General features: G+C 41.5%; 1 protein-coding gene across 8 annotated transcripts in view; it reads right to left on the reverse strand.

Moving 5' to 3' along the window:
- Positions 1-17,124, reverse strand: part of brip1 (BRCA1 interacting helicase 1) — a 61,116-nt gene that overhangs the window by 9,586 nt on the left and 34,406 nt on the right. For 3 of the 8 annotated variants that reach the window (XM_019883297.1, XM_019883296.1, XM_019883298.1), the window contains 5 exons: positions 14,511-14,672; positions 12,474-12,633; positions 11,959-12,080; positions 2,083-2,195; positions 1,921-2,003 (listed from right to left, as the gene is read on the reverse strand). In XM_019883297.1, coding sequence (XP_019738856.1) covers positions 1,921-2,003; positions 2,083-2,195; positions 11,959-12,080; positions 12,474-12,633; positions 14,511-14,672 — 640 coding nt within the window. Of the gene's footprint in view, positions 1-1,920; positions 2,004-2,082; positions 2,196-5,850; positions 6,325-6,420; positions 6,478-6,844; positions 6,885-7,393; positions 7,449-11,958; positions 12,081-12,473; positions 12,634-14,510; positions 14,673-17,124 lie in introns of those variants that run through there. The other 5 variants (XM_019883300.1, XM_019883299.1, XR_002169864.1 and 2 more) reach the window with 5 other exon arrangements.

Raw genomic sequence — 17,124 nt, forward strand, 5'->3', positions numbered from 1 at the left:
CGAAAAGCGTCCTCAGCTCAGCGTCCAGTAAGAATTCCGGCGATTCTCGACTTCAATTGAAAGATATTAGCTCGCCAGTAGGTGACCGTTGTGTGTTAGGCGTGCGTTTGAGTTTGTCTCCGGCTGCTGAGAGCAGCGATGGAATGGTTAGTTAGTCAGGAGGTGATCGTTCGGGCAACATTCAGCCCAGCCAGTGTCACGCATGGCAAAATACACGGTTAAAATACACATGTTCACCCTATTGAGACCAGTTGTTATGGTGGAAACTTTGGCCGCTTTGTGGGACGGGAAAATATCATCAGATCGGAATGAAATTTTGCACAGAACCTTGTACCATAGTATCGACAAGAATTCCGACCCGGCCCGACGAATCCGACAAACTTTTTTTTTTTGCCATGAAAATGTGGACCACCCTAATATATATATATACACCGTATTTTCCGCACTAAAAGACGCACTGGATTATGAGGCGCACCTTCAATGAATGGCTATTTTGTAAATTTTTTTTCATATATTAGACGCTTCGCATCAAAAGGCGCAATCTACAATGCTTTCACTAGATGGTGCTACGCTCTTTCCATTCAATTCGAGAGGTGTCCGTTCAACTTGAGAGGCGTTCATGACCGCCTCCGAAAAATGTAAATTAACTATTACTGTACTTAAATGAAACTACGAAAATTGAAAATAATGCATCAAAACAGAAAATCAAGCGAGGAAATCACAAAATAAATTCTATATTGTTTAAGTTCATGTGACGGCTGAAGTTACTTTCAGAATAAATGGAAGATTATCAGGCCATTGTTGTCAATATTTCTGCAAAAATCACACATCACAAAACTCTGGGGACCTTGACAAAATACTTGGCGACATGAGTATGTTTTTGACAACCAAAAGGCAGATGAAATATTTTGAAATGTATTATCAAAAGTCAAAGGACAGTTTGACTGGATTTTGACAGAGAAGGTATCTGCCATTATCCTCATCTCATAGTTCCAATGTTTAGGAAATAATGGTGTGTTGTAGGTCGAACTCAAGATGAAGTACAATGATCAGCACTCAAAGAGTAGAGGTCTTCTCCCTGGCCATCACTGGTATGAGATGCAGGCTTACCGAGCTCTAAACCAGGCCCTGGGAAGGTGAATATGCTGTTGCAATTTTATTGATTTGAACTGAAATTGAAAACAACACATTTAATATATGATTTTACGTGTTCAGGTGTATTCGTCACAGAAAAGACTGGGGTGCCCTAATCTTAGTGGATGACCGTTTCAGGAATAATCCAAACAAGTATATCAAAGGTAAGATGGTAAATTTAGATCATGTGTATTTAATATAAACCTGCTCCTGTGGTAGCTTTGGCAATCCAACAAGTACGTTAGCTGGTTGGTTTCATCCATGCCTTGTATCAGTTGTTTCAGTTGTTCATTACACTAAAACTAATGATCTATGAAACAATTTCTTTCTCAGCTCTTGTGACCACTTTAGTCTGCATTATCTATGAAAATATTGGTTTAATAGTTTTGGTGTGGACCTCTGGGATTTTCTTTGTCAGTATAACCCCAGATTTAAATGGAATATATATAAATGTGTGTATATATATCTATATCTATAGATATAGATATATATACACACATTTATATATATTCCATTTAAATCTGGGGTTATACTGACAAAGAAAATCCCAGAGGTCCACACCAAAACTATTAAACCAATATTTTCATAGATAATGCAGACTAAAGTGGTCACAAGAGCTGAGAAAGAAATTGTTTCATAGATCATTAGTTTTAGTGTAATGAACAACTGAAACAACTGATACAAGGCATGGATGAAACCAACCAGCTAACGTACTTGTTGGATTGCCAAAGCTACCACAGGAGCAGGTTTATATTAAATACACATGATCTAAATTTACCATCTTACCTTTGATATACTTGTTTGGATTATTCCTGAAACGGTCATCCACTAAGATTAGGGCACCCCAGTCTTTTCTGTGACGAATACACCTGAACACGTAAAATCATATATTAAATGTGTTGTTTTCAATTTCAGTTCAAATCAATAAAATTGCAACAGCATATTCACCTTCCCAGGGCCTGGTTTAGAGCTCGGTAAGCCTGCATCTCATACCAGTGATGGCCAGGGAGAAGACCTCTACTCTTTGAGTGCTGATCATTGTACTTCATCTTGAGTTCGACCTACAACACACCATTATTTCCTAAACATTGGAACTATGAGATGAGGATAATGGCAGATACCTTCTCTGTCAAAATCCAGTCAAACTGTCCTTTGACTTTTGATAATACATTTCAAAATATTTCATCTGCCTTTTGGTTGTCAAAAACATACTCATGTCGCCAAGTATTTTGTCAAGGTCCCCAGAGTTTTGTGATGTGTGATTTTTGCAGAAATATTGACAACAATGGCCTGATAATCTTCCATTTATTCTGAAAGTAACTTCAGCCGTCACATGAACTTAAACAAATACTTTGGAGAGTTTGACCTTGTCTCACAGATGGTGTATGGGACAGATGCCATGACAAACTGAGTGGTGGAAGGTGAGGAGGTCTCAGTGTCATGAGCCATTCCTGCCCAAAAATGACAGGAATCTTTCCAACAACTGGAATCTGTCGATGCTCACTGTTATCATCAACATTTTGAAATGGACAAGTGAAAAGTTCATCTGCCGTCTGAGGGGTAGCCATGAAGGGCAGGTGACTGAACAGAGCTATAACTAATCTTGACAGGTACTCTTTGTTCGCCCAGAGCTACCAAAGGCATGTGACAGGTACATCATGTTCCCTCATGTGCATTAAACAAAGTCACTGTAGCATAGCTCGCCTTTATTCAAACAGTTACACCAAATGAAAATACTTGCTGAAAATTTACGACGATGACTGAGCACAGCTCAAGTACTGACAGAACCACATTAGCCTGGCCTTGCGGGAAAACACAAAATCAAATCACCTGCATTATCAATACACGGTGGTTCTCTTGAACAATCCAATAAATGTCCGGCTTCATGCTCGTGTTTGCCATGTACCACATGAGACAGTTGAGCAATTAAAATAAATAAATAAATGAATGAATAACTTCTAAACCTACAGCTCCTGCACAAAATGCCAGTAGCCCAGAGGGAGGCTGTCATCTAAATCCAATTCTGACCCATTTTAGCATTCTGGCTACCAAAGAAACCTGGCCTGTGTACTGTCATCTTCCAATCTAACATGACAGGTAACATATGTGAAAAAGCCACTTATGGCTTGGAGCAAATCTCACAATGTGCAAGAAACCACAAGCTAGAAGGGATTAGTTGAAATGTCAAGAGATCACTCGCTTGCTTTGGCCTTGCCATCTAAAACCTGTTCATCCTGAAAAATATATGAGACCATGATTAGGGATGGCTGTCAGCAAAGCACATCTAAAGACTATTTTAAACTGGACTTTGGAGGTGGTGGAGAAGTGGAAGGTGCATTTGGAGCTACATGACTCTCCCTCTTGCAGTTTGGGGCATCTGGTGTCACTGAGGTTGTTGAGGGGCCTCATCTCCTACTGAAATTAATCGACATTAGAGTGACTCATTCGGTCGGATGTGTCTGTGTGAGCAAGGAACACAGACATTTGTTGAAAAGAAATTGCTCTTTTATCACATTATTGCCATATGATTAATGGATTTGGAAAATTATAATCTGTAGAATGATTTTGTCATTTTACATAAAGATGCAACAAAAATTATTTGTAGATCCTTCATCATGCAGCACTGTTAAAACAACAGAGGAGTTTGTGTGTCAAGTTTTGATTGGCAGTCAACAGCCAGACTTATACCCTACAGAGCCTGCTCTACAGATTATGGATGAGACTGAAGAGAGCAACACCAAACATCCATCCATCCATTTTTCCGATCCGCTTTATCCTCACAAGGGTCGCCAGGGGTGCTGGAGCCTTATCCCAGCTGTCTTCGGGCAGTTGGTGGGGGACACCCTGAACCGGTTGCCAGCCAATCGCAGGGCACACAGAGATGAACAACCATCCGTGCTCACACTCACACCTGGGGATGATTTGGAGTGTTCCATTAACCTGCCATGCATGTTTTTGGAATGTGGGAGGGAACCGGAGTACCCGGAGAAAACCCACGCTGAGAACATGCAAACTCCACACATGAAAGGCCGGAGCCGGGATCAAACCCACAACCCCTGCACTGTGAGGTCAACGCGCTAACCACTGGACCACTGGGACCCCAAACATCACAAAAGCAAAATTTAGTTTGGCGATCTCAATGGGCCACATGCTTCACGCAGTAATTTCAAGCAAATGATATGCAAAAAAGGAGAGGCTTCATTTAATTAGTTTTAAAGTCATCTGTTCATTACTTTGGCTCATATAAACGTGGTCTGTTGTTTCAAAGGTGGTGGTGGTCAACTGGTGAGAACATCTGCCTCACAGTGCAGAGGTCATGGGTTCGATTACGGGCACCGACCTTCCTGGGTGGAGTTTACATGTTCTCCCCACGAGCCTGCGTGGGTATTCTCCGGGAACTCCGTTTTCCTCCCACATCCCAAAAACATGCTTGGTAAGTGTATATCTAAAGTGTCCCTCAATGTGATTGTGAGTGTGAATGTTTGTTTGTGGGCCCTGCGACTGGCTGGCAACCAGTTCAAGGGTGTAGTCCGTCGACTGTCCTAAAACGGCTGGTATAGGCTCCACCACGCCCGTGACCATCGTGATTTCAGATAATGGATGGATGTTGTCTCAAAGAGGTACCATTCGAGTCTGCTGACCCACTGCATCATTAGCTGTGTCCTTTTTTGTAGGCTGTGTACTCTGAAGGGCCCTTCGCACGGTGGATACTTCAAAGTCTCTTCCTCATAAAGCCTTTTGTGGACCGCATAGACCGTGGCAAATTTGGACAGGGCTAGCAACTCTCAATTCACTGTCTTCTGTACCGCCGCAATATGACGGCAATGTGCTCAGCTGAAAGAGGATACAAAGTGTTGAAGTGCAGAAGCAGAGTGGCACCAAAGAAAAGTGGAGCAACATAGGCTACAAAAGCGTGCTTCAAAAGTAGGTATAATCAAGTGTTTAATTCATTCACTCCTAGCCGTTTGCTGCACAGCCAGCCCCCTGAACGTCAGCCATTCTAGAGGATTTTGGCCCACGGAATCTTGTGTTCTATGCAAGCGGTCCCGAACCACCGGGCCGCGGACCGGTACCGGTCTTTGGCTCATTTGGTACCGGGCCGCTCAGAAAGAATAAATAACTTACATTACTTCCGGCTTCACGGTCACGTGATAGGTTACTGCTAAAATGAAATCAGGAGCGAGCAAAATGAGTAAAAAACAGACGTCTTTGGAAAGTTTCTTTGGGAAGGGGAAAAGGCCCAGCCAGGAGACAGAAGAGGAGCCTATGACATTCAAGAAAAAGAAGGCTACATTTAAAAGACAGTATCAGGAGTCCTACTTAAAATACGGATTTATCTCAACGGGAGATTCCCACGCACCAAGCCCACTCTGCATAATACGTGGCGATGGTGAGTCATATTTTTCATGCACTTTGTATTTGCGAAGTATCTTATTTTGAAGTCACGTTTAAACGTTACCATAGCGACCAGAGAGTGTTGCGGCCAGATCGGATGTTCCTCGTGTCATGGTTCATGTTTATTATTATGTTCAGAAAATACCACAGTTTTCATGCAGGTCGTATCATATTTTTTGTTGCATTTATCCGCCACACTTGAAAGGCCGGTCCCTGAAAATATTGTCAGAAACTAAATTGGTCCGTGGGGCAAAAAAGGTTGGGGACCACTGTTCTATGCTACACAAACATGGAAACTACGAAAAGAAAGATTAGACTCTCTTCTTTCATCAAAAGTTTATTCTAGCATTTGTCATTCTTCAGTCTTCTGCAGCAGAACATAGGCACGTTAAAATGAAAATCATTTTTTACAATTATAACATTTGCCAAAAATATATGAGCATTGTGCGATATATAGTCACGTGTGTGAGTGCACGTATGTGTGTGTGTGTGTGTGTGTGTGTGTGTGTGTGTGTGTGTGTGTGTGTGTGTGTGTGTGACTGTGCATCTGTGTGTCTGCACACACACATCCTTCCCGAGAAGGATGGAAGATCTTGTTAGTGCAAGGGCACATGACAGGATAAACACCATGGTGTTCACCCGAACACATGGTGAGAGTTGTTTTTTTGTTTTTTGTTTTTTTTGTGTAGAAACCCAGCGAGAAAAATCAGTGCCAAAAATGTTCAATGTTCATTCACTGAGGCGGATTCTCCCAGTCAGCATGGTGCCAGCCAGAATCACTAAGACGTCGGTTCCCTGCATGACATGTACAACATAGAAAAAAAAAACAAAAAAAAACATAAAAATACATTTGCCTGTTACAAAGTGAAGTAAAGAAAAAAATGTTTTCACCTTTCCTGACCCTGCCAACAGGAGGAATGGGAGTGATTCTGCTCCTGGATCCACAACCTAATGTATGCAAATATGTACATTACCACCCAAAAAACTTTTTTGTTGTTGTTGCAGTCACACACATGATGTTTTCTCTACTTCAGACTCACATTTACACTGGTTTAAACAAGTCATTCGTTCCTGATTGTATGACATCCAAGGTTTCTCTGCTAATTTATTCAGTGATTTCAGCTTTACTGTTTACTGCTATCTTTAACTTAATATTTCCATAATTCATATGTATGGGACACACGAGTACTGGTAAATAAATGTTAGATTATAGGAAGCATAGCATATGAATTTGAAAAAGACTGATGTCAAGTATCAAAGGATTAATTTTCAAATTACTGAAGTTAGTATGGGAGTAAAGTAAGTTCGTGCTTACCGCTTTTGCCTTTTTGTGGATGCTGAGGAACAAGTCTCCGCTGCTCTCAGTCGATCCAAAAGGGGAAATATTCCTCATTAGAGTCAGGATCAGCATCACGAACCCCCCCCCCCCCCCCCCAAAAAAAAAAAAACCAAAGAAAAAAACAATCCCAGTCCCTAAATAACGTGGCCTTGGTTCAGAAGCACGGCGAGGTAGTCAGATGCTGACCGGTTGGCTCCCCTCAATCGATGGTGTGTCTACTTTGACACCGCTCACCCTCGACGCATCAGCGAAGCTCAGGAGAAGAGCACCATGGGCACACGCATGCTCTCAGAGTCATTGTTATTTTGATCAACTGATGACAACCTCTTTGTAGCTTCTAATTCTGAAGAGAGTGTCGTCCAGTGTCAGCTGCCTGTATTTTTCAACGTTTCAATCGCTTTGCATACTTCTTATCTCTCCCTTAGCTAGGCCCTATTATTTCCTTCTCTGGGTTTATTCTACCTAACAAAAAGTACTGTCTATGAGCTAGTCAAAGGCACTGTTGACATCTGCTGGCCATTGCACCTCATTGGAATCCTTTTCATGCTCGACACTTGGTGGGGAATTGCATGAGGTCCTCCTGCATCCAACGCATTACAAAGAATAATAAAAAGCAATACCTGGGTTCAGGCGTGGATGGCGTTAAATGGCTGCATCATTAAAAAAAAAAAAAAAAACACCGAGGTGGGGAATAAAGAGTGTTTTCTTGTTTTTAAAAGGTTAATACTGATTAACACTAACTGTTAAAAGGTTAATACTGATTAACACTAACTTTCTCATATTCACGAAATATTTGCATCAAATATAAAAATATTTGATGCACCATATTAAAAAATTAAGGTTTCAGAGAAATCATTGACTGTGTAGTTAAAAAGGTTTTTGTGATGGTAACAGATTGGACTGCAGAACAAAGTGTGTCTAAAATAATTTATCCATCCATCTTCTATACCGCTTGTTTTTAAAGAAAATTTAAAGATTCACTAAATCATGTCTAGCATGGTTTTGGAATGTGAAAGAAAATCTGGATTACCCAGAGCAATGCAGGCCGGGGGGAGAACATGCAAACTCTTCACAGGAAGGTCGAAGCCAAGATTTGAACAGGATCTCACAACTGTTAGGTAGAATAGCTTCACAGAACAGATTCTGGTTGGCCTTTGCGGTACCGCTGTAGCAATAGTGATCTGCTAAATTGTCAAGTTCGAACTCTACTCCAAACTTGGGCAGTTGTGCGAGGTCTTAGCAGAATATTACACGGCCGAGTCTTGGCCACTGGTTTTGCAGCAACTCTAAATCTGAATTGCATTTGTACAATGTGACGACATTTCAAATTCTAGCCAATCAAAATGCATGTAGGCTTTCACACAGGCAAAAAAGCAATTGCCGGGTTTTAAGTGAACAAGACACTCCCTCCCGTCGCTGTATCATAAAAAAATACAGTATACACAGTACACAAATTGTGTTTTACAATACTTAACCATAATTTACGATTTCATTGGGAACTGTGAATGAAATAGTGATGTTTGTAATAATAAGGTCCGCACATCTCGCAGGGTCCATTCAAGTGAATCGGAGCAAGCCCCATTAATATAGCCAGACTTTCCTCTTTATTATCTATCACCCATGACTGACACTATCTTTCTCTATCCAGCCACCCATTCTCTACACCACTTATCCTCACTTGGGTTGTGAGCTGATATACATATACAGTCATACCTTGGTTTTTGACCATAATCCGTTCCAGAAGGCTGTTCGAAAACCGATATGTTCGAAAACCGAAACGACGCTCTTTAAAAAAAAAAAAAAAAAACCTTTATTCAAAACGTCTGCTCACAATGGAACGCTACACGAGGAAGAGATGCTTCCGAGGCATAAAAAACTCAAAATTTTTGGTCGAAAACCGATTTGGTCGAGAACAGAGACGTTCGAAAACCGAGGTTTGACTGTACATATAGAGTATATTACACAGCTTCATCATATTATTACCGTTCCCTATACAGCTTCTTTTTTCGTCTCTCTCTCTCTCTCTCTCTCTCTCTCTCTCTCTCTCTCTCTCTCTCTCTCCCTCTCCCTCCCTCCCTCCCTCCCTACAAATGGAGGTCAGGTGCTGAGAACACAGTGTTTATTTAGTTTGCAGTAGGTTTTGGTTACTGGTTTCTATTTTAAGTAGGCGGAAAGAGGATCTTTGTTTGTATGGCTTCATGCTGCTGGCAGATGTATTTTGGACAGCTGACATGGTGCCATGCCATCAAACATGTCCAAGCGGTACAGTGTTCTGCTGACAAAGCTGTTGGAAGGTGGTGGGCTGCGGGAACGTGAAGTCCACCCTGCCGTATGAACAGCACGGTTGTTATTTTCCTGGTGTTCTCCCGCAGGTTATCCCAGCTAAGAGGATAACAATCTCTTAACACGCCTCTGTGTGTCAAAAATGATTTGCTGGCTAAAGAGTTGCCCTGATATGACCAGCTGGTGTCATCGATAAATGTGGTCACTGCAAATTAAATCCCCTAAGCTGAAATGTGCCATGAGTCGCAGGAAACTGGTGTATATGATACTTGGAAGACAAAACAAGCAACCTCAAGCTGTCCTCAAGCTTAACCTCAACACACACGCTCTGGTGAGACATGAAGCAAGCGGAAAACAAAACAAAGTCGAAGCTCTTCAAGAAAAGGTGTCTCAAGATGAAGAAAATGTCCCTAATGAACGTGCGAAAGAAAACAAGTGGAAATGACTCGCTGAGTTTGTAGACAAAGTCATGTCGAACGATGAGCTTTTAAAAATTTTACAAAAGAAAAAATGTAGTTCACTGCCATGTCAGAGAAGATGAGGACTTTTATCGGCGTGAATATTATGACCATTAGTGTAAAAAACTGTTCCTAATAGTCCTAAAATTCAAAAAAGTTCTTTGGCGTCACACACCACTCACGATTTGGCAAGGACTGACTTAGATATATTTATGTTTCCTCTCTAGGCTTTAATTTGGATTCATTTTTCATTTAGTCTGATTTGAATCTTACTTTGCTTTTAAAAATTTTACAAAAGAAAAAAATTTAATTTACTGCCATGTCAGAGTAAGATGAGGACGTTTATCGGAGTGAAGAGGAGCAGCAGAGTCTGTTTTACTTTTTGAAAAACAAAAACAAAAAAAAAAAAAAAAAAAAAAAAAAAAAAAACAACGACAGAGGGTTTGAGAGTTCCTGCCATGGAGAAGGATTTAAAAAAAAATCTTGAAGTGTTCCTGCACTCTGCTTGGCCGCTCACCAATAAAAAATGGGTAAATGCCAAATGGGCTTTCACTTGTTTAGCACTTTTCTACCTTCAATATACTCAAAGGTGACGCAGCATCAGGACCTGACAAGGGTAGGCAACATCCGGCTCACGGAACAAAATTGGCTCGCCGCCAATTATATCATGTTCGATTCCAGCACTGGCTTTCCTGTGTGGAGTTTGCATGTCCTCCCCTTGCCTGCGTGGGTTTCTCTGAGTCCTACACTTTACCTCCCTAACATTTTCAAAATATGCATTGTAGTTCAATTGAACACTCTAAATTGTCCCTAGGTGTAATTGTTAATGTGAAGAGTTGTTTGTCTGTTGTGTGACCTGCGATTGGCTGGCATCCAGTTCAGGGTGTCCCGCCTATTGCCCAAGACAGCTGAGATAGGTTCCAGCACGCCCAGGACCCTCGTGAGGATGAGCGGCTCAGAAAATGGATGGATGGATGGCTTCTTCTTTACCCGTGTTCCTTGATTAAGAATGTTCATGTGTTTCTGCCTTAAATTGAATGTTGGGATCTCAGCAAAGAAATCATTGTATGTAGGCAGGATCATATTTCTAATACTATAAATAAGAAATATATGACAAACACTGTCAAACAGGATGTGTACCGTGAATCTTATTGCAATACCTACAGGGAGGCTTACTGCAAATACAGTGATCAATAGATACAACCAAATTAGGAGTTTTCAATATCATTAGTGTGGTTTCCTGATGAAGATGTAATTTCAGGAAAGTAATTTGGCCCATGGCCAAACTCATAGCCAACCCTGACCGAGGATTTGACCTGAGATTCAGACCTCGTGATACAAAAGACATGGTAACTTTCCATGGAATTATGGTTGTGACCTTTTTTGGTGTCCACAACAAATTGACTCTGTGGAATAAAATTACACTTTGTAGCTCAAGAGAGAAAAATGTTTACAGTTTATATGACTGTCACCATCTGTTTTACCACAATGAATAACAGTATAAGCAGGTTTTTATTTGTGTTTTAAATACACTCGCTTGTCCAGGCAGAACTGAACTGAGCTTTTAAACTTAGTTTAAGGATGGGCAAAATGGCAGTGTATAGTATCAGGAAAGAAAACCATGTTATAATAAAGATTATTTCAAAATGACCTCTATTTACATTAGTTATGCGTTTTGCAATCATTTTCTGTTATGACCTCCCAGGAAAGTGAAAACAATCCATTGCCCCTCAACATCTATAAATAATGCAATTTGTCTGGGATAAGTACACTTCTGTATTACAGTGTGTCCTTAAATTTAAAGAAAAAAAAGAAAGAAATATAGATCAACTTACAATAAAGAATAACTTTATTAATGTTGTTTTTAGTCTCCGGCAGCGAACATTTAAAATGTATAAATTTGCCAGAAATTAAAATCAGTAAAACGCCACCTACTGTAGTGGATGAGCAATTACATTTTATTCTAGTATGTATAAAACATCAGTGGTGGGCAATATCATCCTTCATTTGTCATTCGCCAGTGGCTGTCACGCCAGTCCATCTCATTATTTCAACCTGGTCTGTCAATCATTACTCTGCCACTCATTTTTAAAATGGTGCTTCCATCATCATTCAATTACAGTTGGGCCATATTATGACCACCAGTGTAAAAAAACTGTTACTGATAGTCCTAAAATTCAAAAAAGTTCCCCAGTGTCACATGCACTCACACACCACTCACTATTTGGGAAGGACGGCCTTAGATATGTTTGTATTCTCTGCTTTCATTTTGATACCTTTTTTATTCAGTCTGATTTGAGCCTTTCTTTGCATAAATGGATCATGGATGAACAGCAGTGGTTGACCTACCTGGAGGTTTTTAATATTTGGGAATGGGATTCCAATCGTGACCACTGCTCTTGCATTGTCATCTGTGAAGTCCAGTCCTTCACTCACTTTTCCCCGACATACAGCCAGCAGGAGTGCACCATCTATGACATTAAAACCATGAGAGAAGTAAATGCAATATCAAGATAACAATTGAAGCTGTGATTTGTCCTTGTATTAACCAAGTTGATTGAAATTGAAGCGCTGGTTCGAATCTTGCTGCTCACAAAATGGAAAATGAGAGCTCATTGTTGGAGAGATGCTTGTCTGCTTTCTGATTATTGTTGAGGTCAGAGGTGCCCTTGAGCAAGGTGCTGACACCACCGTCCACCTCAAGAATTGTCACACTATTTGTGATCCACTTTCCCTGTGACATCTCGTCTTGTAAGCCAATATATGTGTGACGTGATTTTTCTGTGAAGTGTATACCACAAATATACAGCAGTGTGTGAATTGAAAAGCACCTTGAGGGATGAACAGAAACAAAAATAACTCACCGATTTTCTCAGAGGACTTAATCGCATTGTAGTAAGCCTGAAGAAGTTCATCAAAGTCACCTTTTCCACCACCACGAGGCTCTGTTATCACTTTTTTTTGTTTTTCAAGTTTCTCCCAAACGCCTGTGATGCTCCATCGATCCTGCATTTTACCCAGCATCTGAACAAATAAGAGTATCATCACATTTTGAAATACAGTCCTTTGTCAAATTGATTTGTTTAATAAGCAGAATTCATTGCAGTGGTGCCTTGAGATATGAATTAAAATAATTCTGTGACCACACTTAGAACTCAAAATGAATCATCTTTACCCTTTGAAATGAATGGAATTTTGCCATTAATCTGTTCCAAAAACAAGAATCAAAACATATTGTAATGTGGACTTTTTTAACGAGATCAATTGAACAGATTACTTTATCAAAACATTTTGATGGAATTATTAAATAGAATGGAAAGACCTAATTCATTTCAGCTACTGCTGGTTTGAGTAACTTGGCCACCGGGAGGCAGTATAATACTTTCGACCAACACACAGTGCTTAGGATGATGAGGAAAGGCCGCCTCTGACATTGCTCTGGCACCTGTGGTTCGACTGGTAAACACGTCGGCCTCACAGTGCAGAGGTGCAGGGTTCGATTTCGGCTCTGGCCTCCCTGTGTGGACTTTGCATGTTCTCCCCATGCCTGCGTGGGTTTTCGCCGGGTACTTCCATTTCCTCCCACATTCAGAAAACATGCGTGGCAGGCTAATGGAACACTCAACATTGTCCCTAGGTGTGAGTGTGAGCGCGGATGGTTGTTCTTCTATGTGTGCCCTGCGTTGGCTGACAACCAGTTCAGGGTGTACCTCACCTAATGCCCAAAGACAGCTGGGGTCGACTCCAGATGCCCCATGGACCTTGTGAGGATAAGCGGATCAGAAAATGGATCGATGGATGGATATATTTTAGTTGAGTGACCCATGAGAGGTCACTCAAACATGGGGAATTTTAAATTCAGCCTCTTGGGCGTATATGATGAGATAGGTGACTTGAGCCAGGCAAAAGCTTAGCTCAAGTGATGTATCTTTCTATGAAATTTCTCTTGCTTTCATTTGACTTCTCTTCTCTATGACACCCTTGGCAAATAGGAATCCATTAAATAGTTCAACTGAGAATAAAGTCTTCTGGTAGTTAGTATGGGTATAGCAAGCATTAACTTTAAAAGAACCTTTCAAGGCTGTTGAGAAGAAGAGAAGCGGTGGGGGGAGGGGGGGCATAGTTGATAGATGTGCAGGTGGAAGTAGGCTCACTGTGTATGACTGTTTTACCGATCCAACGGAATTTCTGGTGACACCGGCCTCCATTTGACCAATGACATGGAGGCATGACCACACACCAAATGTATGCAGCCTCACACAGAAATATGATATTGTTGGTCAATATCTGAATTTGCATATTACCATTTGATGTTTTCGTCGAAATGACAGTTATGCTTTGATTAAAAATCCAAATCTTTAGTGAGTCACTAGTTAGTCCTGCAATTTTTTTTTTTGTTTTTTTAAACTGAACACTCAAGTAATTATTTTACTTCTACTCTAGTTGTATTATACCATAGGTGTCAAACTCAGGTCCTGGAGGGCCGCTGTCCTGCATGTTTTCCAAGTCTCCCTGTTGCAACACACCTGATTCAAATGAACAGGTTCGATGTCAGGCTTCCGCAGAGCTTGCTGATGATCTGATCATTTGAATCAGGTGTGTTGCAACAGGGAGACTTGGAGAACATGCAGGACAGCGGCCCTCCAGGACCTGAGTTTGACACCTATGTATTATACTGAAGAAACAGTCCTCTTACATGTGTGCAATTTATGGCTACTCTACCCACCTCAATTGGGAGCCCTGTCAGAAATGTGGCAATCATGGTACATACATAAACAGTGCCTTGGTTTTAGCCAGCCTTTCTAACCGTTGCTGTGCTCCCAATGCAAAAATTCTTCTGGATTTCATATTCAATGAGCATCTTTTATTTTCATTTTAAATCAGTACGAATGCATATTTACCTTGTAGGATGGCAGGAAGCAAAGCACACCCTTGGGCATAACTTTGCAAACATGCAGTAGCAGGTCACCAACTTCATCCTGGAAGGCATACGTTTCAGCATGTTGAAAGGTGGCACAGAGCTTTCTGCCTTGAGGTCCAACACCAACAGTGCCAACCCAAACCTGCAGAGACATTTTCTTATTTGATTTTCACATTTTTCATTCTTCACTGAGTATGGCTGCTCTCACATGCTATCAATAGCCCTGTTCACACGGCAAGATTTACTCCGACGCTGCACCGAAGTATTTTGATGCGATATATTTTACACCGCAACAAATTTCGTGGAGCGTTCACACGTACAAGCCGCTGAGCGACACTGCACCGACGTAGTGCCGAAGTAACTCCACTTGCGGTCACACGGGGCAGTATTTTGTTTCGCAGTAAAACATGCGCATGCGTAAAGAAAGAAGAAGGCGGGGAAAGGAAGTACCATTTCCCCTCCTTCGATTGTAACAAAAATGGCTGAAGTTTCATCGTCGCCCCAGTTCACCCCCCTGCTTTCGTTTTTTTCACAAGTGTTTATAGAAATGTTGCTGTGACCCGCCATGTTTTCAAGCACAAAATACCCAGGATGCATTTGCAAGTACCCGTATGGACTCTTCCAGCGCGTAGCGAGGCCACTCCCCGGCAAGCGAGCATTTGCTCTGGAGCAAATTTACGCCAGTTGCGTTCACACGCGCACATTTGCTTCGGTGCTGCTTCGCAAATGAGCATTTGCTTCGGAGGAAATTTTTAAACCACCTCCCTGAGGTGGATCAAATTTAATGCGCACTAGGCTGTTGAGCGGCGCTACGTCGAAGTAAATTTGCACGTGTGAACGCTCCACTGGCGTAGAGTCGGTGCAGCGTCGGAGTAAATCTTGTCATGTGAACGGGGCTATAGTAAAGTCTTGTTTAACTTCTGAATTTTTAACAGTTGTCATCTGGCATGAGTATATTTGTGTGCATGTGAAGGTGGGGTCCCTCTGCTAAGGGCAAGCAAATTGGAGGAAGAAAGAGAGAGCAGCCTGGACTGTTGTGGCAAAGGCGGCCATGACACCAGCATTCTGAACACGTCTGACCAGCAAGACAGCACATAATCAGCAGCATTCAAGATTAGCAAAATGTGTCGGGGTGTGTGTGGACAAAACCACCAAAAATGATCCTCAAGTGATGTTTTCGTCCATTCACCTCTGAACATTCCTGCTGTTTTAGCACGAGGTCTGCCCAATTAAAAAAACCCAACCCCCCCCCCAAAAAAAAAACAAAAAAAAAACGACTCAGTCCGCAATCTCTATTTGTAAGATTGAGCTGCCACCTCCGTAACATCCCAGCAGACTAAACACGCCCAATTTCTCTGAGCAGACAGTGGGATGCCCGACAAGCGTATCCGGGAAAAAGGCACTATGAGCGGCCTCCCTGGCCGAGGGGCCGAGCTCCTCTGGCGACAGACCATCCAGCAGCTATTTGTGTGTGATCGGAATTTCTCAAAGAACTGCTTGGTGAACCTTAGTCAGTACAAAACTGGATTGGCCAGGAGATTTATACCTTAAAACTAGCGCAATCATCACAAACAAATATGCTACAGAGGCCAGAGCTTTAATTAAATATGCTGCAGTCGATGTAAATAAGTTTATATAGCGCAACATACAATTTTACAAAAATTGTAAAAGTATTATTCCTGAATATTTATTTTACTTTCAACCACTCGACATGTTCAGTGGCATCAGTGCTATACATACACATATAGTTCTTATTTTTTTCTTTGTATTTTTGCCCTCCATGGACAATAAAAGCGGCATTGTGCTATGATATAAATCTATATAAATAAAACATGAATTGGCATATTTCATATCACACAATTTTTATGCTTTGTCTTTGATTTAAAGATGACAATACGCAAAAATCTACAAAAATTGTAGAAATTGTAACACATGGGTTACGTAAATCAGACCGCTTGCTAAAAGATGACAATATTAGCATTAATGTACATTTAGCTTCGTTGACAAACACGGTATGGCAGATGTATTTTGTTGTTGAAAAAAAATTATTTACTTGTTTTATACATTTCCAAATGAATTGTTGAATAGTATATCAGTACTGAAATAAAGATTACCACTAGACACTGTATCGAGGACGGAAGGCTCAAACAATATCTTCTTCCAGCATTATTACAATGTACTGTTTTGTGTGTGTGTGTGTGTGTGTGTGTGTGGGGGGGGGGGGTCGACTGGTTAGCACGCCGGCCTCACGGTGCAGAGGCGCAGGGTTCGATTCCGGCTCCGGCCATCATCCTGTGTGGAGTTTGTATGTTCTCCCGGTTCCTGCGTCGTTTTTTTCCGGGTACTCACGTTTCCTTCCACATTTCAAATACATGCATGGAAGGTTAATGGAACACTCTAAATTGTCCCTAGGTGTGAGTGTGAGCGCAGATGGTTGTTTGTCTATGTGTGCCCTCCGACTGGCTGGCGACCAGTTCAGGGACTACCCTGCCCGAAGACAATTGGTATAGGCTCCAGCAGGCTCCAGTGGTTGAGTGAACGCTGGTGCGTCTGGCTGCCGCTGCCGACCCGCTATTATTTTTTTTTACCGTTTG

Source organism: Hippocampus comes, unplaced genomic scaffold (assembly GCF_001891065.2).
Source record: "Hippocampus comes isolate QL1 unplaced genomic scaffold, H_comes_QL1_v1.1 scaffold291, whole genome shotgun sequence".
In the NCBI taxonomy this organism is placed as follows: domain Eukaryota; kingdom Metazoa; phylum Chordata; class Actinopteri; order Syngnathiformes; family Syngnathidae; genus Hippocampus; species Hippocampus comes.